The following is a 26,951-nucleotide window of genomic DNA, read 5'->3' on the forward strand; positions in this document are numbered from 1 at the left end:
TAGTACGTCGTGCAGCCCAAGAAGCCGTCGCACCACACCATGGGTATATTGACAGGAAGAAAGAAAATGTCTTTTTCACACCTTTGTATCTCTGTGATCCCTTATCCGATTGGAACCAAATTTGCTAAAGAGTTGCCCGCCAGCTAGGGGAGTCTACATTCCAAATTTGAAGGAAATCGCTCCAGCCATTTCCGAGATACGAGCTGTCAAAGTTTCAATTTTTTTCTTCTTTTTTTATCTTCGTCTTTTTGCACACTTGCAAAAATTGCTATAAAACGCAAATGCGTACTCCAATCGCTTTGAAATTTGGCACTCAGAAAGGGAGTCTAAAGGCGAATCCTAGTATCAAATTTGGTGCAAATCCGATGAATGGTTCAGGATTTATAGCCGATTATTTGCGTAAAACAAGATCGATTTGTTGTCACGCCTACAGGGTAAACTGCTTCATGAAATGAGTTGAACATTGCTATGTAGATGGAGTAACCATCGTAGGAGTGCCTTTTGGTGGTTTGAAAGGAATCGAGATAAAGACCATGGAGATATAACACAAAACCCAACCTGTGTCACAATTACGTGATCGATTTTTATGAATAAAATAGTATTAGTTTTCACGCCTACTAGGCAAACCGCTTAGAGCAATGAGCTGAAAATCGGTGTATAGCTGGAATAATCTTCATAGAAAGTCATTGCAGTAGTACAGAAGAATCGGATTACAAACCACTGATTTATGATTCAAAAGCCAACTCCGTGTAGCAAATGCGAGATCGAGATACTCTAATAGAACAATCACCCTAATAGAGCATTCAAGTAAATTATTTACTCTATTGCCACCAAATCTAACATAAGACAGACTCTAGATAGAGCAGCCAACACTTGCATTACATGCTCACAACAAATTTTCTTGGCTAGGAACTGCAGTGAGTGGTCTCCTTAAATTTGTAACTACTAATCACTTTTTTTGTTTTCTGTATGTATGTATGTATGTTTGTCAGTTTTGCTCTTGTATTTACCTTGACGTGCCCACACAGATCTTTTACTATGATCTGATTGTGAGACCAAGGTCGCACATACTGAAAGCTAACTCTACTTATTGTGTTTTCTCATTTATAATAATGATGGTTCTCTCTCTATTACATTGCAAGTTATTCTGTAGGGAGTTCAGCTGCAAACAGTTAATCTTATAGACAGTTCAGCAAGAAGCAACTCACCCTATAGAGTGTTCAGCTACAAACAAATCACCTTGTAGAGAGTTCAACTAGACACAAGTCACCCTATAGAGAGTTCAACTACCAACAGATCACCCTGTAGGGAGTTCAGCTAGAAACAAGTCACCCTGTAGAGAGTTCAGCTACAACCAACAAATCGCCCTGTAGAGAGTTCAGCTATGAACAAATCACCCTAGAAGGAGTTCAGCTTGAAACAAGTGACCTAGTAGAGAGATCAACTAGAACCCTGTACAGCAATCAGCTAGAAGAAATCACCTTGCAGAGAGTTCAGCTACAAAGAAACCATCCTGTTTAGCTACAAACAAATCACCCTGTAGAGAGTTCAGCTAGAAACAATTCACCTACTAGAGAGATCAGCTAGAAACAAGTCACCCTGGAGAGAGTTCAGCTGCAAACAAATCTCCCTGTAGAGAGTTCAGCTAGACACAAGTCACCCTGTAGAAAGTTCAGCTGCCAACGATCACCCTGTAGGGATTTCAGCTAGAAACAAGGCACCCTGTAGAGAGATAAACTACAAACAAATCATCCTGTAGAGAATTCAGCTACAAAAACAAATCACCCTTTAGAGAGATACGCCAGACAAAGTAACCCTGTAGAGAGATCAGATAGAAACAAATCACCCTGTGGAGAGTTCAGCTACAAAGAAACTACCTGTAGAGAGTTCAGCTACTGTGTAAACAAGTTACCCTGTAGAGAGATCGGCTAGAAAAAAGGAGAGATCAGCTAGAAACAAGTCACCCTATAGATAGATCAGCTAGAAATAAATCACCTGTAGAGAGTTCATCTACAAGCAAATCACCCTGTAGAGACTTCAGCTACATTTCAAGTCACCCAGTAGAGAGATCAGCTGCAAACAAGTTATCCGTAGGGAATAATAAATCATTTATATGTATTATATAGATATGTATTATATAGATATGTATTATATATATGAACTCTCTTTTTAAATACTTTAACTAATTCTGATTTTATCACACATTATATATATATAATGTGTACATTTACTGATAAAATCAGAATTAGTTAAAGTATTTAAAATCTTCTTCATCTTTTTCTTCTTCCTGTGGTAAAGAAAAAAAGATAGGTTAATTACAAATACAAAAGGAAGTGAAATCTAATCCAAAACAGCCAAGCTGTAAAAAAGAGTGCGACCCTCAAAAAGGCTATGCGGCACAAAATTCACCTGCATTGTTGTTATTAAAATTTTTACTATTAACCTACCATCACAGCCATTTCTTGTCCCCCACTTTGGATTTCACATCTTTTTTCACCATAGCCTTTTGAGGGCCGCACTCTTTTTTACAGCTTGGCTGTTTTGGATTAGATATATATAATTTGTACATTTACTGATAAAATCAGAAATATGTATTTAAAGTATTTAACACCTGCTTCATCTTTCTTCTTCCTGTGGTAAAGAAAAAAAGATAGGTTAAAAAAGCCCCAAAGCCGGCCAATACAAATACAAAAAGAAGTGAAATCTAATCCAAAACAGCCAAGCTGTAAAAAAAGAGTGCGGCCCAAAATTCACCTGAATTGTCGTTATTAAAATTTTTACCATTAACCTACCATCACAGCCATTTCTTGGCCGCCACCTTCGATTTCACATCTTTTTTCACCATAGCCTTTTTGAGGGCCGCACTCTTTTTTTTACAGCTTTGCTGTTTTGGATTAGATTATATAACTACAAGTTCAGCAAAATTGAAGCCATACACATTGTACAACTATAGTCTTGTCTCATCTGCCCACGCACTCAAAGGTCGTGTGATCAAGTGCGTGGGCAGCCGGGGATGAGGTAAAACAAGTTCAGCAAAACTTGAAGCCATACACAACTGATATACTTGTCTAGCCTTATTGACACATTGTTTGTGAACTTGACTGCTTCAAAGTGTGGGATAGAAGCCAGTTAAACCCCACCTGCACTCGTAGGATATCTAGTTATCAACACCTTGGCCTTGGCTTCGCCTCGGCCTTGGGTTGATAACAACAACAGTCTACTCTTGGTGGGGTTTAACTATAACCTAGTCTGTATATAAACTTCATAGTACTGTATTTACACAGTCAGTTACCATTGGGTGATGCGTTTGTTGGATATCAAGAAGACACTACAGCTGCAGTTGTGTTTCAGGCTTATCACAATGTAGAACAAGTTGTATTTGAGGAAAAAATGCAAGAGAAACTTGCAATTGATGAAACAATGCAAGAAGAAAAGCTTGCAAGTGATGAAACACAGCAAGAAGAAAAGCTTGCAAGTGATGAAACACTGCAAGAAGGAAAGCTTGCAAGTGATGAAACACCACAAGAGGAAAAACTTGCAAGTGATGAAACATCACAAGAAGAAAAACTTGCAAGTGATGAAACACCGCAAGAAGGAAAGCTTGCAAGTGATGAAACACCACAAGAGGAAGAGCCTGCAACTAATGAAACACTGCAAGAAGAACTTGAAACACTGCAAGAAGAAAAGCTTGCAAGTGATGAAACACCACAAGAAAAACTTGCAAGCAGTGAAGGATTGCAAGAAGAAAAGCTAACAAGTGATGAAACACTGCTAGAAGAAAAGCTTGCAAATGACAAAAAAAAAGAATGGCTAGAAAAAAAGGTTAAAATTAATATTAGAAAAGGGTGTCTGGTTAAATGTTAATCTCTTTAAGGACCACTGTTGTAATATTACACCCATATTTAAATCTTTTTGACAGTCCACCACCATAATGGTATGTCTGCACTTTTTTTTAAAAGATGGTGTTTGATAAGCAAGATTGTCTAGTTATTGCCTGAAAAGGTTGTCTGTGCAGATTTAAAAGATAATCTTATTTCACAGTTAACAGATAAGCTTTCTGGTGTGCATTCAGGGCTTTTATCGAAGCAACAAACACATTAGAATGTGCCACGTATTGTGATTATGAAACTTGCAAGTTTCCAGGCTGGAAATGTTTACAATGTTGTGGTCCTTAAAGAAATAGATTAATAAAAGTGCAGTTCCACACTTGGTGAGATAATTCCCTTATAAGGAGAAAAAATAATTGTTATCCATTCGTTCATGTAGTGCCTATTTTATTGTAGGTTTTAGAAGAAGGAAAACGCTTGCTATTGAACATAGCTTCACCTGATGCAATAATGAGGTTGAAATACTCAAAACTGAAGGGTGAATTCATGGATATATTTAAAGAATATTTCATTAACCAAAGCCATGCTTCATTATCCGAGCTTCTAAAGAGTCAGCTATCTAGCTTGTCTATGCAAAATACATTTGCACAATACAAGGGTCTTTTACTCCAAGTAACTACCCACAGTCATTTATTATCAGAGCCAGATGTTGCACAATTGTGCATAGCATTGAACCTTAACAGGGAAAATGTAACCTGGTACTTGTTACAAGAGTTTGACACAGAAATGGACTTCTGCAACAAACTAAAGTATGTATATTGTTAATGTATTTATCTCTGTACTAATTTAGCACAGACCACTTATAACTATTACTTTAATTTAAACAAACTGTAGGCAACTGATGCAACAAGAGGATGTTAAAGGTGACGACATCTTGATAATTCAGTGTGATTCTGGACATTTGCACTCAAATCTGATAGCATGTGCTAGGCACAAAGTCATTGATGAAATTGTAATACCCTGGACACAAGATAATAGTATTGCAAAAACTACTAATGATGTTCCAACCCAAGAGCAAGGACAGCAAGATGTGGAGCCTAAACTTGAAAATGAGGATAAGAGATCCAATAATGTTAAGTATTCACATGTAGTCCACATTGTGTTTGTTGTTCAGCTTCCAAGAAAATCTGGAGGAACAAATTTTGTTGGCTTTCAGGGAGGAAATTGGATATCTGTCCACCTTGATGATTTAAGATCTCAGAAAGAAAATGAAATATCTTTCCAGAATGCTATAGAACTGTCAATCAGTGAAATTTTCAGTAATACATATCAGCAAGCTCCATCTGAGCCTTTAGAACAAAACCTTGAGCTATCACAAGTTACAGAACAGTCCCAGCAGTCTTTGTTCTCTGAACTTCAACCATTCAAATTTAATGCAAACAGACGGTTGCGTGATTTGATTCAAATGGCATGTTCATTTCTATATGACAAAGAACAAAACAGACTAAGGACCACAGAAAGAATTAACATTTTAACAGATTTAATACCTAGTGAACCAACAAAAGGTTGGTAAATATTTTACTTCATATACATGTATTCCAAGATAGATAAACGCATATTATACAGTATGGTAGTACCGTATAGTAGGAATCACAAAGATTTGCACTCCCCTCCCCAACAAAAAAACTAATCTCACACAACCTTGACAGCTTGGCAGTACAATCAACCCCAATTGTGCTCACAGAGTGGCCCAAAACACTTTTGACAAATTTCTATAAAAATTAAGAATTTTTTACTAACTAACTAACCATCTAACTTACTGATGCTTTAGCCAAGCAAAAAGGTTAATACTGCAATTCACTTGTTCTTCGTCACTTAGGCCTGATATGTGCCTTTTTGCATACTGCAGTAGCTATAACACATACATCATGGACTACCTCCTTCTCATCCCTCGACTATTGCATAGGTGTTGATTTGTAGGTAGCCTCTTGTGCTTACTAGATTGATTGCAGGGGTACCTCTTGTATTGTTCTTTCATATTTTTTGTAATGCTACGTAATGGTAGGAACCTGGCTAAAGATGAATCAAAATGGTCACTGTGCTTTTGAATAATAAAAAGTTGGAGGCATAATAAGACATGAAATTAATGTCTGGTGCTGTACTTTCCTTTGATACAGTACACCAGTCATAAAGTTATGATTAAATATAATAATCAAACAAGTACAAGGAGATATAAGCATTTCTTCAAGTAAGAATCAGAACTATTAAGTAATGAAATACCAAGCTAACCTGATGTTTTATGACATATAGAGTAGTTATAAAGCATGAAATGGATTGTTGCTGACATATTTATATTGTCATTTTAGAATCATTTAACTTTGATCATAAGCTAGTGCAGTTTGTGACAGCAGTTTTGAGAGAAATGGATGATAATTTGCCTGAAACCAAAGAATGGGCCTTCAAAGAAGCCTTAATGCATTCACAAATTAGTGGTACATTCAGGAATGCTTTGTCTCGAAGGTTGGACAAGATTTTACTCCCTATACTGGCTAAAATTATTGGATTGATTGACAAAAATTACAATTTAACTATTATCCACAATAATCGTGACAATGAAAGAATTGCTTTGCCAATTGCAAAAATTTGGTTAGAAATTTTCTCAGACAGAAAGCTGTGCAGAATTACATATGAGGAAGTTTTTACCAATAGTAATGTAAGGAAACCAAAGAAATGGGTACCTGGCATTGGAACCAATCTATCTGATCATTTTTACACATGTCAATTTCCATTTTCTTGGATTTGCCGAGAAGTTATTAATTTACAAAAGCAAGATGCAACAGTTTTAGCAGGTATTTTAGAGGCTATCTTAATTAATTACATGCATATAATTTGTGTGTGTGCTTAATTTGTAGGAAAATCTAAAGTTTCAATGCAAAAGAAGATGACAGAGCTAGTACAAACTGCATTAGGCAGTATTTTTGAATCTCGTATTGTACCAGATGATGAGAAATTACATGATGATTTGTGTTGTTTGTATTTGAATGACTACATTGCCGCAGTATATAAGCCAACAAATGATCCAACAAAAGATGATGAACATAAGGTTAACCAACTATTACTTCAAAAGTTGTGTTTACTATTGCGCATGATTATGATTGGGGCTTGGCCAAAGACGTCATGTATGAAAACATGCAACCTTGCAACTTACAGTAATTTGTCAATGAACACAAACCTAGACAGTTTACCTACTTGGGACAGTTTGATCATCACAATTGGTACTTAACCAAAATATTATTATTTCACTAAAGTATTAGTGGTTTCCACTGGCTGATATTGATATCTTGCAAAGTGAATTATTGTTCTATCTAAACTTTTTGTTTTAATGATTCATTTCTTTATTGCCATGATTTGCGTCTGCTAAAATTACACAGAAATTTCTTGAATGAAAATTTTTTGCACAAAGTTTTTATAAACCATCAAAATCAGATAAAGTGTTAAAAATACAAGTCTTCAGTCACAGGTAATTCCAGAGACCAAATCCAAAGTGGGCATGGCAAAGGTGATTATAAAAAGGAATACAATTAGCCATAGAAAGTTTCCTAGCATTAACTGTGTGGCTTACTACATTTAGCTAATACCAGTGGCGGATCTAGAAGGGTTTCGATAGTTTTGACAGAAATCCCCTTTCAGAATTTCACTTTTACAAGTGATGCTGGCTGAGTAAGCCATTCTTCTGTAGTAAATAGCTCTTTATCATAACAGTAACATTTAGCTTACAAAATGTCTTCTTTTACATCTCTGAGATCAAAGCTCATCTCCTTGGCTCATCTGCTCACTCGATAATCATTTTTTCAGGCACGCACCTAGTTTACTGAAATTGTTTCCCAAAAAAATGTGCATTGTGTTTGTATGTATGTATGTTTGTATATTTGTTTGTCTTTTTGCACCCACGTGAGCAAACTGGCTTATGGGTCATTCCATGTCAAATCAACAAGGAATTTAGGGTCACCTCTAACTTGGTGTGTTGAAACTTGGTGTGATGAAACTTGGTGTGTTTGTAGTACCTGTGGTGCTTATCACTCATGCAAATTTTTAGCTCCATACATTCCATAGTTTCTGATTTATGACCACAAATATTTTGAATATTTCATGAAAATTTGGTCCATCTCTAGTTATAAAATTGACTGCAACTTCGTACTGTGTAAATATTTGTAAACACAGTTTTCACTGATGGAAGACTGTTGATTGACCTTTCCAGTGATCCCTAAATTATGGGATATCTACTTAATTATGGTTCAAAAGTACTTCATTGAAAACCTTAATCCTTTATATTTTAAAAAATGCTGCTTGAAATTTTTCAAATTCTTTTGTGAATAATGATTGGGTCATAGTCTATGTTTGATAAAATTTTTGTGGTGGGACCACAATGGGCTCAAGAGATATAATGAACTATGTTGTGGTATGCGGTGGAATTTGCAGGCTATTATTGCTGTATTGGAGTGTACACCTCCAATAACCACTGACAACAAGGCCATGCCAAGTTTGTCTTACAGAGTGAAGGTGTCTAGGTACATTGCAACCTGTATTAATGACCACCTGTATTGAAAGACCATCTATATGCTGCAGTTAAGTTATACTTCTTTAATGTATAGCACCAAGCATCAACCCTTTCAAGCAAATCCAAAAATGGTCCTTATTAGACAGGTTGACTATAAATTATAGATCTGACCACCATGTGTCCATAAACATTATGTAAATGTTGTACCATCTCTTCACAAGTACCTTCTTTATTAAGTTGAATCTCACTGTAGTGGACTTAGCCATATTTAAGTTCCGTATGTGGCTGCATAGGTACATACAACAGAACTCCTCAGAAGGGATACCTGGATAGATAACCAGGACACCTGTTTATTCACTGTACTCCCACTCTATAGTATGTTCACGTTGAGCTGAATCCTCAAAAACATTTAATAACTCATGGATGCAATTACACTTAATCTTGAAATTTGGCTCATTTGTAGTACTGCTTGACCCGCTAAAAATATTTCAAAATCTTGTTGTTCAAATGTTTGACATAATATTTATGGCCAATCAAAATTTTCACAATGCATTTCCTATGGGGAAGACATATAAGTACAGTATCCATTACAGCCCTTTCCCGAACTTGTAATGGAGCCAACCCGTGCTGGTACCAATAATCATCTGGTTGGCTGAAATGATAACTCTGTTGAGAAAAAATCCACTTTTAATTTTTAGCTGTTTTTCAGGATTCAGCTCAACGTGAACATACTATAGCGGTGCACATACATTTAGACCAAGATACTTCTGTAATATGAGTACTTTATTATAGTCTTAGCAGTGGAGGGGTTTTACCATATACATGCATTAATTGTACCTCAATATGTGAAATTAATTACTAAATTACTTTACATTCACGACCACTTTGAAGATCAAGTCATAAATTCATACACATACTCACGTAGGAAGTAAACATGTTGATCACATATTTAACATTTACCTGTACTGATCTTCAAAAACTTGAACACAAAATACTTTGAAAAACCATTAATTTTAGTAACTACAGTACTATAAATCGTGCATTGAGGTGCAAGCAAGTGTTAATAATATAAAAACTCTTGGTACATGTAATCCATCTACTGTACATAGTGTAACTCTTCTATTCCCTGGACCATTGATAAAGTGTTCACTTTTGAGAAACCACAGACTTGTCTTGGGTCCAAAATGTACGTACAATTATAAAGTAAGATCATGAGGTTATCAAGGTACCCAGATATCCTTTTTGAGGAGGTCTGTTGTACCTATGCAACCATGTATGTAACTTGAATAGTGTAGAGTGGGGATATGTATGTAAGTGCACTACGGCAAGATTTACTTAATAAATAAGGTATAACTGAAGAGATGGTACACATTATGTGTTTATGGATGCATGATGATCTCATTTATAGTCAACCTGTCTAATAAGGACCATTTTTGGATTTGCTAGAAAAGATTGATGCTTTGGTGCTATATATTAAGATCCAATTAAAGTATAAATTAGCTGCAGCTTATAGATGGTCTTTCAATACAGGTGGTCATTAATACAGGTTGCAATGTACCTAGACACCTTCACTCTGTAAGACAAACTTGGCATGGCCTTGTTGTCAGTGGTTATTGGAGGTGTACACTTCAATACAGCAATAATAGCCTGCAAATTCCACCGCATACCACAACATAGTTCATTATATCTTTTGAGCCCATTGTGGTCCCACCACAAAAATTTTATCAAACATAGACTATGACCCAATCATTATTCACCAAAGAATTTGAAAATTTTCAAGCAGCATTTTTTAACATATAAAGGATTAAGGTTTTCAATGAAGTACTTTTGAACCATAATTAAGTAGATATCCCATAATTTAGGGATCACTGGAAAGGTCAATCAACAGTCTTTCATCAGTGAAAATTGTGTTTTAAAATATTTACACAGTACGAAGTTGCAGTCAATTTTATAACTAGAGATGGACCAAATTTTCATGAAATATTCAAAATATTTGTGGTCATAAATCAGAAACTATGGAATGTATGGAGCTAAAAATTTGCATGAGTGATAAGCACCACAGGTACTACAAACACACCAAGTTTCATCAAAATCCGAGAGATGACCCTAAATTCCTTGTTGATTTGACATGGAATGACCCTTATGCTAAAAGCAGCCTGTATCATACAGTACAATAGTACTGTATAGTAGGGACGATGAAGGTGTTGGTGTGGTCCACGAAGAAAAATCAACCCAAAATCATCTTCAGAAATCCTTCACGGCCATTTCACAGTATTGGTCAGGTATAAACAAGCCCAAATATGTCTTCAGAACGACCCGAAACGTTTCCGACAAGGTGCTACGAAATTTTTTTTATTGATTATTTTAGCGAATTTTCTACTGCCTCACTGCCTGTCTCACTGATGCATTCAGTCAAGCGTAGCGGAAAACTGGCTACAGCTACAGCCTTGCTTCTTTGGCTGAAATGCTTCAAATTTTGTGGAGAAAAAACCTTTCACAATATTAAATACCTACGATGTGTGCACTACTGTCTTACTGTTTTTATCTTTGATCCTTCTTTATCGTGGCCATCTCTCATGGGTACGGCTTCCATCAAAGTACACACACCACAGCGCCCTAACGTATTGGAATAAACTTGTAGCATAATTGTAGCAAGCACGTGATTTTAATGTTGGGATACACCTCGGGATATGCTGCTGCCTGTTCAACATTGCCACTACACGCGTAAGGATTAGAGTGTTTGCTTTGGTTCGAAGGTGGTTTCTTTTCCGAGTTTAAAAACTGGTTGTATATGGCGCCTCTCTACAGACTCTATGGGTAGCTTTCCCAGAGCACTTTTCAGGCGTACTACAACTGAAAAATACCGTAGTAGGCCTCATAGGCTCGCGTATCTCGTCGTCTAGAAAGTGGGCGTGACCCATACTTACGTGAACTAAAAGTAAGAGCAGCCCTGAGGCTTTGTTGAGAGAATTAGTGGAAAATAATATTGTAGACACACTATAAAACAGTTGAAAAGATACTTCTGTGGATAATGTGTTGTTTAAAATGGAGTTTAACTAGTTAAACTAGGTTAATGTTACAGTCAAGCATGCGTGAGTGTATTATGATAGTGACTAACCCGAAGCTCCACCATGACTAGGGGAAAGATTGGGCAGGCACACACGTGAGAAGGGTTGGCAATAATTGGAGAATAACATTGCGCATACGTTACAAGAAAAAGGTGCGTGGAGAGGTGTTAGAACACATGGTGCTACATGGCATAGTGAATCTTGTCCCACCCATACCACTCCCCTCTACCAACTATCTCATTAGTATTTTTAGAAGATGATAATCACAAAGAGATTGTTCGATGGGGTTTAATGTAATGTATTGCCCAAAAAAAATTTTAATAACAGGGGTGTGGGGAGGTGAAGCATACACCACAGACAGTTCCAGCAGGGAGCTTAGTAAATCCCCCATTTTTTCCATTGTCTTTTCCATCTTGAGGCTAGCTCAGGGTGTGACAGTGCAGGGTTTCTATTAGGAACATTGTGGCATGCGGAAATTCTTGTGGCTTCAGAGAATGTTAGAATCCCCAAGCATTCCTACCTCCAAGCCTTTGTAGTAAAACATGCTATATACATCATGTAAAATCATTGAAAAGGGGCCTATTTGAGAATTAATCGGAGAATCCATGGAACCCTGCACACCTACCAAAACAACCACCATCTGTTGACGGTGGCAACCCGCTCACAACAGGGTAAGACCTGCTGACCGGGTTAAACTGACAAGCAACATTAAGCGGTTTGTTAAAAATTCGCATCCTTAGGAACGTTTAGCTGTGTATTTCGAGAATTGCAGAGGGGTGGTGAATTACTAAATACGGTTATTCAATAAAATTTACAAAAAAAAGTACACAAACAAGTGCAAGAAAAAATTAGGAATTTTCCATATGAGTAGGGACTGCAGCAATAAAAAGCACTGAAACAAGCCACTGAGACAAAACACCACTGAATGATTGCATTTTAATCCCTACTTTAGCCTGCTATGATGTATGGTTAAAGTAGGGATTAAAATGCAATCATTCAGTTGTGTTTTGTCTCAGCGGCTTGTTTCAGTGCTTTTTATTGCTGCAGTCCCTACTCATATGGAAAATTCCTAATTTTTTCTTGCACTTGTGTTAGAAATGACTGCACAGAGCCAGTATAAACCTTCCTGGTAGGTAAGCTTTCACTTTGAGGCAGTTTATTTGTGCCAGCTTTAAAAAGAAACAGGTGAATCAAGTATCTGAAGGTATTATGAATAGCTTTCACAATGGGCTATATAGGCAAAAAACAACTGAAAAACAGCATAGCTGGTTTCGTGGGCTACCAGAAATAACAAATTTCTTCAAAGAAGAAGGGAGCATGTCTACTTACGTGAACAAAAATTAGCTGCCTTGAGGCTTTCTCTAAACAATTTGTGTGAGAAAACACGATAGACACACTATAAAACAGTTGAGAAGATCTTTTGTGTGTAATTTGCAGTTTAAAGTGGTTTGTTATAGTTACGCTTCCTTAGAAGTGCATAGCAACGTAATTACAAATTACAAAGTAATTCATAAATTATTTAATATGCTAAATTACAGTATGTACAAATCTAGCTGAATTAATAGTAGCAATAGCATGAATATAAACATGGTTGATTAATTTCCTATTCAGTTAGAATGGAATAGTATTAACTTCATGGGCGCCTGGTTTTTAGAAGTAGCTTAACATCAACTTGTTTCTGCCTGAGTTTGAAATGAGAAAATGAAAGAGGAGAGACCCTGATGAGAACTTAAAGCAAAGGAAAACGATTATCTTTCTTTGATAAAAGAGCAAGTAAGGATGCCTAAATGGTAGCACAGTAGTGTAGCTACTTAGCGACACTAATGTTATACTATTCAATGCAATGGCTTATGGAGAAATGTACCACTCTGCGTGGGCAGTTCAAAGGCACCGCCAGTGCCATAATTTGTATATTGCACTGCTGCAGACCTCAACGAGTGCATTATAACTTATAACGCACTGGTTGCGGTTTTGTAGACCACAACGAGTGCATTATAAGTTATAATGCACCGACCACAGTGCAATATACAGATATTGCACTGGCTGCGGTTTTGTGCAGCATGCCGGTGGCGAAGACCACTACGACACCTCACCTAATAGGTGGAAGGACACTTCGCAGGTCACTCAAATTCTTTTATAGCCTGACATGTAAAGGTCGATTGTGGGCCATAACGTCACCAATATGTATAATGTTTACAAGCAGCCAATGGCGATCGAAAAAGCCAACGCGGGTGGCCACAACTCTAGTCTACATATACATAAACGTACTTATACACCTTACTAGTCTGGTGCCATCTTAGCCCAGATTAAACTGTAGTCCACTTCGACAATGACTCAATAAAACAAATATATTCTAAATAATACTAACCTTTACGTTCGATTGTGGTAACCAGTTTTGTCATGCCACCAGATTCGAGTTTAGCCAGTGTGAATAGTAAGAATTAGACTAGTATCGTTTAGTAGTTGGGTTTTGTTTACTTAAAACGTCTATTTAGCTACTTTTTTCACTCGAGGGAATCACTATGGCGATTAGTCTGGCGCTTAGTCTATATGGCGATTGAGTGATCACGCTGGCATGTTGAGCACTACATAATGAGAGTCGAACAGCGAATACAGGTTAGTGATATAACCCATAGCGAACTAGCTTTCAATGTCTCAGGTGGCTGCAGTACTGCAGGGGGGACGTCATCGCAACGTCCGGCTTGGTTACCCACAATCGATGTTAGAAACCTGACCTTTATAAGTGTTGCAGCTGTCTTGTGAGACTCTCCCCACCTATTAGGTGAGTGGTACATAGCAGTTATACAACATGCACTCGTGCTCTGCCTGTATAAACGCACTTGCCTTCGGGCCTAACGGCCCTCAGGTTCGTGCGTTTATATCAGGCAGAGAACTCGTGGCCGTTGTATAACTACATAGTATAGTACACCTCCCAGAAACCTCCTTTCAAAAATCCTAGGTCTGCCACTGAATACTGTAGCTACCGTCAATTAAGACACAATAAGAATCAAGAGTGTGGAATCTTGCATGTACATTCAGTGTAAATTATACAAAAATATTTTCACACAAAAGTTTATTATGACATCTTTTTGCGTAAAATGACAACGAATGACAGTATTTTAGTTTTTTACTAAATCTAAACAGCTGTACACATAGTGTATGTACAAGCTATGGACAGAAATCTTTGTGTACAATTGTAACACCAAACACAGTACGTACAAATGTGTCTACAATGAAACCTCTTTATTAAATGCTTTGCAACCAATAATTGATTTTGATGAATTTAAGTAAGTTCTCCTTTTTTCTCAGAGAAAAGCTTTGTTAATAAGACTCTAGAGGTGCTTGTTTTTGTAAAAGTGACTTTATATGGAGGGTCCTCAATAAAGATTTAACTGTATGTGTAAGCAGCAACTTATACCGTATGTGTAATAAGCAACTTATGTCAATCTATTGTACTTTCAGTTGGTTTATAAAACAGTGTATGTGCGGTTTAAAACTCTGGTTGATAACACAAAACATACAATTTTGGAGAAATTGGTTTTGTTACACTTGGCATATGGAGAAGCAGAACCTCAGCTACAACAGTTTAAGCAACTTGTCTCACTCTCTCCAAAAATTGTGCAGTCTCTAAAGGATACAGTAGAAGAGAAAAGTGATTTCAGAAATGAAATTTCTGTAAGTATAATTGATTGCAGCTGTATCTAACTAACTTGCACATGCATACAGAATGTATACTCTCTGAACAACTGTTGCCTGTTGGTATGTCATTGTTGTCTTGTGCTGTAATGTATCCACACAAAACAGCCAAGCTGTGAAAAAAGGTGTGGCCTGGGTATAAAAAGAAATCACAGGTGGCAGTCAAGAAAAGACTGCAATGATGTCAATGCTAATGAATTTTCCTAAAATTCATTTTATTATCTTTGTAGTCATTTCTTGGCCACCACCTTTTTCAGAGCTTAGCTGTTTTGTGTGGATATCATTTCTTTTTGAACTCTATATGACCCAAAAACCAGCCATAGGCTGGCTTTTTTGAGGGTTGTTTTTTCCATAACTTTAACTATTAAGTATATTTAAACTAGAATTTTAATTTATGAAGAGATCAAAATCAGTAGAAATTATTGATGGATCATCAAGTGTCTTCCCTCTGTGCTTTGGTGTTCCTTTTATCATTATATATGATTGACTTCTTCATGCAAGGAAACCATAACAATGCATTAATTTTCTGCATCAATTAAAGGAGTCGTAATCAGTTACCACATAATGAGCTCTTTTTCTACTGTAAGAGGGAACTTTTACAATGATCAAATCACTACAGAAAACAGAGCATGGCAACCATTTCTTTAACAATCAGTGCACGGCAACCATATGCATGCCCTTAGATAATTAGAGAAAGGCAACCACACCATTAACCCTCACACAATTAGAGCACAGTGACCATGCCCTTTGCTGATCTAGCTGTATTTACAACTACCACTACAGCTTTGCTGTGGAAACAAGACATAACGACAACCTCCTTTGATCTATTAGCAAGATCAAGACACTCTAATAAAGTAGTCACTGTAATACAACTGCTATGCAGACTAATAAAGCAGCCACACAAGTATACCATACAAACCATAGCTATGCTATAACAAAAACTATAATGTAATTAAAATTAAAATGAAGTAGGGATCCAAGCAATAAAAGTAGTGAAACAAACAAAATGAATGATGGTATTACAACATAACTATGTGGAAAGTCCTTACTTTAGCATTGAATAGATGGTTGTAACATGCCAATTCCCACATACGTAAAGCAAAGTGTCATTCATCTATTGTTTCACTACATTTTATTGATGGGGGTTTTTTTTTAAATTTCTCTGTATCTAAAAGTTATATTTTCTGCAGGAAACTTATCTTGTTATTATGCTCTAGCTACTGTACTTCAGTATACAGATTTACGTCAATTGCTGTATTGTAGATGATGTCTGTTGCTCCAGCACTTTCTATTCTATTGGTCCCTATCAGCTTAAATTTTTTTCCTTTCACTTGTGATTTACTGTAATATGTTCCCTACTAGGTTTCATCCTTATTTGCTAATAATATACATTATGTCATTTATCAATATTATGGTTTCTACAAATGTGGTTAGTAAATAATATCATTCCTTTACTTATACTGTTGCACTTTTCATGTTTGTACTATATACGGTACTACTCAAATGCAACGTCGCAAGCAACAATTGTGTACAATTAAAGAGCTTGCTCGAAGAGGGATGTGGCAGCCATTTCATTTGCAAGTCTTCAAAGGGCATGGCAGCCATTTCATTTGCGAGTCTTCATCCCTCGACTGGAAGGATGAAGACTTGCAAACAAAATGGCTGTCACGCCCCTTTTTCGAGTGAGTTTTTAAATCGCACATAATTAGTGCTCACAATGTTGCATTTGGGCGGTACCATATCTTCTCATACTTGCATTCATACAGGATATAGCACTTTGTGCTGTCAAGTTGCTGCTGATTGAACTTCAACACAACAAAGATTGGAATGTTGCACAAACAAAAGAATGGATCGGAAAAGTTGCATACTACCAAAATTCTATTGTATCAATTTTGAATCTCAACACTCAATGTGATTCTACAGAGGCAAAGTATGTGTTGAATGTTGGCATGAACTGTATTTATGCTGTATTTCAGTATTCTATTGTGAAAGTAGCACATAATCCAGTACTATGCACTAAGAACTGTCTAGGCTTTATCTTCATGTAGCTTAGCTTGTAGGTGGACACTTTTGTGGAGTTGCAGCATGTAGGTCAACATGCACACAGAGGGACATCTGCTTGATTAGCCTTCACTGTGCTACACACAGCTGAGACATAGCTATGTTTTAACACAAATTGGGTAGCACATCTAGGTACAATCTTGCCCTGTAATGCATTAATTAATTACTAAGTGCACACATCCTAAGAACTGGACATGTTTTGTCGTAATTTGGCTTAGTATGCACATAAACACTTCATGTGCCAAGGTTTATCTTTTTCACAATGTAAATAAGCAGCAACAAAAGTTAAATATCAAAAACAACTGAAGTTTCAAAACAAAATTTCTTGACTCTAATGAAAACAACCCTAAGCCACCTTGTCTCACTAAATTTACCTGTCCATCAATGTACTACATGCTTTGAGTCCCTACATTAAGCAACATGTATACCAGAATGGCATAAAATATAAAACTGCGCACAAAAAGGCTTTGCTTAAAAGAAAAATAATCATACCATTAGCAGGATTTGAGCCAGAAACCTTATGCTTGTAAATGACTTGTATTGTTTGTTTAGTGTTTTGGAATGTCAGTTGTGTATGGAGCATGAATTGAATGGCATAGCTATTTACATGCGATTTGCCGTCAGTACAACAACAATAAAATTTTGCACTGCACCCTTACATTCAAAGTACTGTATACAATGAGTGATGGCTTTGAGAATCTTCTGTATTATGCAAACGCATCAAGCATAATGCTAGCATAATAGGGACGATATTTGAAAATATATTATTTTTATTTATTTAACTAGACCCGGGGCACATACAACCAAGTACAACCACTAATGGGACAATCTACAAATGGGGCATGCACAAACAGTGCATGACCACCCGAAGCCTTTCAGTGCCAGGAATGAGATCACTTTGAGACTAATTACATCCCATACAACCTGATTGAGATAACAAACACAACATACACAAAATGTGCCCTTAGGCTGATAATTGCTGCTGTTTATTTACCTACATACTGTAAACTATATTATTGTGTCTATACAGTCTGCAATGCTACTGCACAATGGAATTGTACTTTTTCCTGGTGGCATATCCATTATTTTCTGGTATTTGGATTTTTATTCTATTGAAGGTACTGCCATCTTTCACAGTGATCAACTGCATGCAGTCGTTTGCTCTCCAAATTTAATTTCATCTTGTAGTATATTCATGGCATCATGTTATCATTTAGCTACCCGACCATGAAAGACAACATCATGCATTGTCACTGCCCCTACTGCATGATTCTCACAAGTTAAGGTACAAGTACATACTCTCATACTGATGGTATTGAATCTCACGCCTGCAAGCAATGAAGCTTAAAAATTCAGTATCAAGAGTAGCAGGCCTTCACGATTGTTATTGCATAATAATTTATTTAAGTTTACTGTATGTGCGACTGTGTATGTGCATCTTTTCCACCCACACACTGTGCTTGAGAGCTATGCATTATCACACAAACTTATCAGCTGAAAGCTGTGCTGGCGTTCTCCACACAATGCCCTGCCAGGCCCAATGCAAAACTACTGGTAGCTGAGTACCAGTACATCGATGGTGTGGCAATGGCATAATGATGCGTAACACAATACTGTACAACATACAGGAGATGCACTTTATACTGTAGAACTTTATGCAACAATGTATTATTAGCACTGAACACTGGAGATGGAAATGATTCAGCAAGGTAAAGGATGAACAGAAGTATACAAAATGATACAAATACACAACAAACAAACAAACAATCATGTTAACATGAACACATGCTCTTAACCTTGTTCATCACACGGAGCGTGTCCATTGGCACCTGGCATGGCGACTTGGAACTCACTGTGCCACATGAAAACAGCTTAGAAACAGTAAAACATACTTGTAATCTCGAGTAAAGTGGCCTCTGGCTCTCCTGCAATCACTCGCAGTGGTTCACTAATATTCTCCTTCGTGCAATCTGAAATTAAAGCATGGGTGTGGTACTGGGAGCTATATAGAATTGCACGTATGTTTAAGTCATCAGCATGAACAGGCACAACGATTATACGTTTGTGCCTTCATTCACAGGCGAATCAATCCCCAGTTAGTTTGTGTCTCTAGGCCTCGTAGTTTTCTAAAACATTATTTATTTATTATTTATGATGTAATTTTAACCGCATTTCTTATTATCTTTAGTACTTGGTTGTATAATTAAAAACTTTACAGTGCTGCTCCAAGTAGCACTGATGGTCCATTGGTATCCTGTACCAGTGGCCAGAAGTTGCATTATTTAATTAAAATGCGCAATGTGCGCACCTAAAAGAAAGCAAATGATTACTGCTGATACACATTGTTACTACATTTCGTATTTAGAAACACATCAAAAAACTTAATTACATTTCTTGGTTGGTTATTAACACTTTGTAAAAATATATGATTGAGATACTCTAATAGAGCAGTCACTTACTCTAATACGGCAGTCAGAAAACAGTAATGTGCGTTAATAAAATAGTAATTTCTCAAACATAACCTTGACTTTGAAAGCATAATTTTGAACATAATAGGCTTGATTTTTGAGCACTGCTCAAAAGTATAATAGGTAAAATTTTGAGCATAATAGGCCAGGGCCTTCATGGCAGTATTGGTTAGGTATAGCTCAACCCAAAAGTACCTTTAGTGCAATCTGCGCTTCCAACAGATTTTTTTAATTTGATTTTTTATTTAGTGGGATTTTCTATTGAATAACTAACTGCCAGCATGCCCAATGTCTTCAAACAAGTGTAATTTATCAACAGCAAAGGATACAGAATTGATTTTTTTCAATATTGGTTGTCATTTCAGCCTAACATGTGCCTTTTGGCATACTGTAGTATGTATCATGCATGCATGATGGACTTTCCCTTCTTTTCACTGCAAGATGTTGATTCATAGTAGTACCACACCATTATCACTAAGAATGAAAGGAAATTGTCCATACTTTTCCTACCACACACCTAATAGTTGAAGTAAGTAGATTAGATTCACGTATCATTCTGCATGTGTAGTACTGCGTAATGGGCTGGACATAGTCAAATAGTACATGAAACAGCTATTGCTAATTAGTAAGTAGTATAGGGGCACACCTCTTGTCAAACAATTATATATATATATGGAACTATTCTCTCAAGTTAACTAATGATTTATCAAACAGTGCGATATATCAAACAGTACGGTAGTACTGTTTAAGTAGGGATTGCCCCAAAAGTGCCTGCCTGCCAGCCAGCCCTGCCCTGCCCTGCCCTACCTGCCTACCTACCTGCACTTACCAGTGGCATGTGCCTTTTGGGGTTCCGACAAGTGTGTGCCCTCTGCGTCTTGTGTTTCCTTTTTTAAACCAGGTACGAGCCCACAGCCGGCCTTTGGCCGGCTGTGGATGCACGCTTGATTTACTGAAATTGTTTTCGTGAAAGTGTGTGTGTGTGTGTGTGTGTGTGTGTGTGTGTGTGTGTGTGTGTGTGTGTGTGTGTGTGTGTGTGTGTGTGTGTGTGTGTGTGTGTGTGTGTGTGTGTGTGTGTGTGTGTGTGTGTGTGTGTGTGTGTACCTACCTATCTACCTATCTATGTTTGTTCATATGTACCCACATGAGCAAAATCGTTAAATGGTAAAAAGCAGCCAAGATGCAAGAAATGAAAGTTTGTATTAAACTTCCACACACATAAACTTTGCTCTGCGGTGGTTTCTTCTCGGCGGTCTGAAATACGGGTATGGCGAGTCTTTGTGAATGATCTTCCCTTTTGGTTTTATAGATGTTTAACAACTTCAAAACAACGTTGAAGGCCTCCTAGGCTACCAAAGATAGCGTATACTTTGAGTTGAAGGGGGGGGAGGGCGTTACCTGTACTTATGCAAACGAAAATGAAGCGCAACCTCAAGTAAACAATTTGCATGAGAAAACACGATAGACACACTATATAACAGTCGAGAAGATAATTCTGTGCATAATTTGCGGTTTAAAGTGGTTTGTTATAGTTACACTTCGTTAGCAGCACATAGCAACGTAATTATAGGATTACAGAATAATTCATGAATTACAAAATATGCTAAATTACAGAATTTACAAATCCAATTATCTAGCTGAATTATTTATTAGCATGAATAAAATATACATGGTTGATTAATTGCCTATTTAGTTAGAAAGGGAAAGTATTAACTGCATGACCGCCTGGTTTTAGAAGTACGTAGCATTATATCAACTTGTTATCTTCAGTCAGGCTGGTGGTCTTCTTCATGTAATTAAACTATATCAAAGCATTAATTTTCCATATCAACATTTTCCTTGAACAATATAATTATTTAGATGCCGCAAAATTATTTAAAGTTCTTATGCCTGTAACTTCATGATTGGATCGAGACCATTCCCATTAATGAATAAATAATGATTGAGCATGGAGACCACTCCCCTTAACAATCTATTCACGCAATCATAATGACCACACCCTTTTATTATTAGTCTAACTGTATTTATAATGCTAGCACGGTGAAAATATGAAATAGTTATGCCCGCCTGGTAGGTGAAAGGCTGACTCAAGATAGCTAATAGAACAGTCACATGTGCATAGCTGTATGCTATAACAAAAACCAATAATTTATAAATAAAGTAGATATAAAGTACTAAAACAAGAGATAAAGGTATTACAGCATAGCTCGGTGAAAAAATCCCTACTTTGGCATTGAACAAAATAATTGTTATAAAATACCAACGTATGAATTTTCTCACAGAGCTATGCTGTAGAATACCATCATTCAGCTTTTGTTATTGCTTGGATATCTACTTCATTTTTAAATTAATAATTTTAGTATGTTATGTACATAAAAGTTAACAAACAGGTGTAAGAAACCAGCCATAAATTTTAAAAGCAAGTCGAGATCATCACAATAAATAGTACTATAAATAATGGGGATCATTTCCCACAGTGAAAGTTTAATCTTTTAATCCTTTACACAGTACTACCATACTGTATGGTAACAGAAAATAGTTAATTCCTATAAGGTATCAAACCTTATTATCTCATTACCTACACAAAACATGCACAATTGCTACTTTGGTTTTTGTTCATTTGTGTAAAAATTTTTAGGCTGGCTCTGTGTTCACCTGTAGGCTGGTAAGCCAAACAATGCCTATTGTTGCTGGTGATTGGTGATGGCAGCAATATAAAACCACAGAATAACTACTGACACTGGCCATAATAGTTAAAGGCAGGCTCCATAAATGAAAAAGTAACCAAAGCTGAACCCAACCCTAACACTAACTAGTTTAACTATGAACATAACGATAGTTTTCACTGTCTGTATGAAGTAGAGTTTTTAGTGAGTTCGAGGCAAGCTAGAGTTAGCCATCTTTGGCTGGAAAGGCTCCAACCCTCAAACTTGCCAAAATATACTTTCATACAACTAGTGTGCTTGATACTTCAGATCCTGTGACAACCAGTTAGCAATAGGTATTATTGGTGCTGGAATTAACCAATAAATTACAATGACAGTCTGTTGTTTTTTTATAATAGAAACAAATGGATATGTATACTGGTGCTGAAATCATTTGCTGTAACTGTTGGACTCCACTATAAAAGCAATAGCATACTTACTGCCATAAAACGGTTGAAAACGGTGAGCAAGTGTAATAAAGGTGACTGTATTGTGTGATTGTGTTTATGAAATCACAACATAAATCTCTGTATGTTTCTGGTTCTTCATGGCAGTGTGTGGAGGGGGATACACCAAGTTTTAAAGATGCAGAAGCACTGGAAGATATTGCTTTGGTGCTTCAAACTTTGCAAAAGGAGATGAAGTCAAGTGTGGAACAGTGAGTTGCATAAATAACAGAATGACAATACTATTTCCCAGAAATAATAAAGTATTTTTATACCATGGCAGCTGCTGTAGTACACTACTGTATGGGTACAGGGGTCAGTGTAAAAAATCGCTGTCCAAACAATAATGTGCTAATTTCTGCTGTATAGTTAATCAAGACACATGGTAATGAGTTGTGCAGCACTACATCAGGGTTGTTATTAACAAGAGCAATAATGCAATTTCATAGATATGTAGCTCTGTTGCTGCCTTTACACAATGAGAAAATTTTTTACTATGTAAATCCCCTCCACTTTCAGTAGTTCACATACCAAATTTGAGCATAATCATTCCCGCATGAAATTTGGTATGCGTAAGTGGATTAAAGGCAAATTTTGGTAGCAAGTTTGGTTTGAACGGAATTATTAGTGATTATAATTATCCCAATATGTTGTCAGCCCTACAGGGTAAACCACTTTATGGAAAGAAGCTGAAAATTAGAACATGGATAGGTTAACTATCAAACCTCAAACATTTGGTGGTTCAAGTTAAATACCATCAAGATACAGCACAAATACCATTGGTGCATAACAATTATGCAACTGATTACGCTTGCCACACTTACCAGGCCAACCATTTGAAGGAATCAACCAAAACTGGTGTTAATCCTCATAGAAAGAATTTTCAGTGGTTTAGACAAATCGGACTAAAACCATGAAGTTAAAATCCAAAAGTCAACTAGGTGTAGCAAGTGTGTTATTGAGATACTCTAATATTGCATTCACCCTATTAGAGTAGTCAGCTATAAGTCACTATATTAGCTATGTTGCAACAAGTCACCATGTAGAGAGTTCAACTATGTTACAAGTCACCCTGTAGAGAGTTCAGCTATGTCTGTAGAAAGTTTAGCTACGTTGCAAACCACCCTATAGAGAGTTCAAGTCTACATACAAGTCACCCTGTAGAGTGATCAGCTATGTACAAGTTACCTTATAGAGAGTTCAGCTACATAACAAGCCACCCTGTAGACAAGAAAGTTACCCTGAAGAGAATTCAGGTACGAAAAGTTGCCTTGCAGAGAGGGCAGCTACAAGTAAGTCACCTTGTAGAGATTTCAACTACACCCTGTAGAGAATTCAGCCACAGAAAAGTCAACAGTAGAGAGTTCATGTGATAATTTTATAGTAACAATTGCAAAATTGTTATAACTATGTAAACCAAAATAGTTCAAATGGACATAAAAACCACTATTAATAATCTGCATTCTTCCTGATTCCTTTAGTAAAGAAAAAAGACAAGTAAAAAGAAAGCCCCAAAGCCAGCCATAGGCCACCTTAGGAGAATGGAATTGCAAAAAGAAGAGATATCTATACCAAAACAGCATCTTGTGAAAATGTGCAACCCCAAAATATCCTGGGTAAAAAAGATGTGAAATCCAAGGTGGTTGTAACCAAGAAATGGCTGTGATGCTAGTTTAATTGCAACAAACTGATGTTATGGCACCTCTAAAATAGTTAGGGTTCTAGCTATAAGACCTTTTATGCACTTCTGGATAAAAGCATAAAATGTTGAATGTATCATAATGATTGTTTTTTGATAGGAAGCTACTTCAGATTTGACCTTTGGTGTCCTTTACGCCCAATTAAATGATTAAAAGTAGTCATCCATCTCATCTGTACATGATTCCAAATTCACTAACTTGGTATCAACTTATGCTCTTGCTCTAAGAGTACATGTAAAAAAATCCATACCTTGCACTATTCCAAAGTTTTAGCCATTGATAAGAGCAAAAAGTAGCTGTATATTTGCCCACCCACGCCATGCAATATAGTACTATACATACTACAGATAGTATTTCAAACATAATTGTGACCCGCTGAGCAAAAACCAGCTGTTTTTGCAAAATTCTGATTTGCTATTTTAAAATGTATTGAAATAAACTGGGTAAAATACTCGTGCTACAGAAAAATTTTATGCACATTTCAATTGATTTGTTATGTACCAAAATGAAGCTCAAATTACTAAGACCTATGCATCACCAGATTCTCCTGTTCATTGGAAGTACGAAAATCTCTGTTTTGTGTTTGTACAGCATATGGTACGTGAGTTATGAGTGCTTATTTACAATGCAGTAGAAATAAAGTTTACCGTCATCATTTAATTGTTGAAATAGCCTTCTTCTTTGTCTACATGGAGACATACAGGGAAAACACTATACCTTGATCATTGTGCCAGTTCATGGTGAACAGACTGAGCCAAATCCCATCTTTGTAACTTGTTTCAGTCGTGAGTTATGGTCAATTAAGTAAACATCTGTAATTTATTTGCTATATTGTTGCTGTACAAATCGAGTTTATTCCTGTTCCACATGTCTATAGCTATAACTCCAAGACTATTCATCACAAAAGGCTGAAACTTTGATTGTCCACTCCTTTGTTGCTATAGATAACAGAGAAGCAATAAAGTGGAATTTGAGGAATGTGCAAAATGGCTGGTTTTTGCTCAGTGGGTCACAATTATTAGATGAGTTAGATATGCAATATCAATTACAATTGTACAGTTGAACCTGATTAGTTTCCACCTACCCTTGAAGACCATTTCTCTATACAAGTTTATTTCAAGAGATATAGTACGTACATTATACGTAAAACACTCTGCTTTTCTCAATTAGATAGAACACATTGCTAAAATTAATGGTGCTAGTGCATGTGGGATATAAAATAGGTCTATGCTAAGCATATAATATTTTAGTTGTCCCCCTTTTCTGTAAACTCAACTGATTATACAGTTGCATCACTGCCATCTTTAACATTACTAAGTTGATGTTATGCTACTTCTAAAAACCAGGCGGCCATGCAGTTAATACTATCCCATTCTAACTAAATAGGCAATTAATCAAGCATGTATGTAATTTAGTTTATATTCATGTTAGTGCTAGATAATTAAATTTCTAAATACTGTAATTTAGTGTAATTGATTATTTATGAATTACTTTTAATTAGGTATTTACATTCCTATACACTGCTAAGGAAGCGTAACTACAACAAACCACTCTAAACCACAAAAATTATCTTCTCAACTGTTTTATAGTGTGTCTATCATGTTTTCTCATGCGAACTGTATAGAGAAAGCGTCAAGGCTGTCCTTCATTTTCATTTGCATAAGTGCGGGTAACACCCCCTTTCAACTCTAAGGATACACTATCTCTAAGAGGCCTTCGAATGTTGTTTTAAAGTGTTAAACATCTATAAAACCAAAAAAAACCATTCAAAAAGTTTATAAAGAGTTTCCATGCCCATATTTCAGACCGCCGAGAATAAACCACCTCAAAGCAAAGTTTATGTGTGTAGAAGTTTAATACAGACTTAATTTAGCTTTCAATTCTTACATCCTTGATGCTGTTTAACATTTTTAACATTTTTGCTCACATGGGTGCATATGGACAAACAAACATAGGTAGGACACACACATACACATTTTTACGAAAACAATATCAGTAAACCCAACCACAGCCAGTCTTTGGCTAGCTGTGGGCACACACCTGGTTTAAAAACTGTAAGTTCCTTAACTATCTTATTGCAACCCTACTGATATTACACAGTAAACTATAAATATTGTATACAAATTAGAATCAAGATAACTTGTACTAAGTTTCTGCATTCAAGACAATTATTTTGTAAAAAAATACAACATATATACATGCACTTTACTTTAAAATGGTGCCGGCATTAAATAAAGAGATCAATGCTGTGGTGCCATGAAAATTATTTAAGAATGCAGAGGTTAGTTTTACTTATACTGATAACTATAGTGAACCTCTATAATTTGAGAAGCAGAAAGGTTTTGTGAATATGTTAAGGTAATATATCACGTAGACAAAATATTATTGGTGCAGCAAACAATGTCAGATTACAAAGGTATTC

General features: G+C 36.4%; 1 protein-coding gene across 1 annotated transcript in view; it reads left to right on the plus strand.

Moving 5' to 3' along the window:
* Positions 1-26,951, plus strand: part of LOC136250635 (E3 ubiquitin-protein ligase rnf213-alpha-like) — a 486,640-nt gene that overhangs the window by 351,560 nt on the left and 108,129 nt on the right. The window contains exons 67-75 of the mRNA XM_066042860.1: positions 3,285-3,822; positions 4,284-4,636; positions 4,722-5,392; positions 6,194-6,676; positions 6,740-6,930; positions 14,916-15,128; positions 16,916-17,079; positions 22,743-22,845; positions 22,938-23,041. Of these exons, the coding sequence (XP_065898932.1) occupies positions 3,285-3,822; positions 4,284-4,636; positions 4,722-5,392; positions 6,194-6,676; positions 6,740-6,930; positions 14,916-15,128; positions 16,916-17,079; positions 22,743-22,845; positions 22,938-23,041 (2,820 nt within the window). The remainder of the gene's footprint in view (positions 1-3,284; positions 3,823-4,283; positions 4,637-4,721; positions 5,393-6,193; positions 6,677-6,739; positions 6,931-14,915; positions 15,129-16,915; positions 17,080-22,742; positions 22,846-22,937; positions 23,042-26,951) is intronic.

Source organism: Dysidea avara, chromosome 3 (assembly GCF_963678975.1).
Source record: "Dysidea avara chromosome 3, odDysAvar1.4, whole genome shotgun sequence".
NCBI classification, from domain to species: Eukaryota; Metazoa; Porifera; class Demospongiae; order Dictyoceratida; family Dysideidae; genus Dysidea; species Dysidea avara.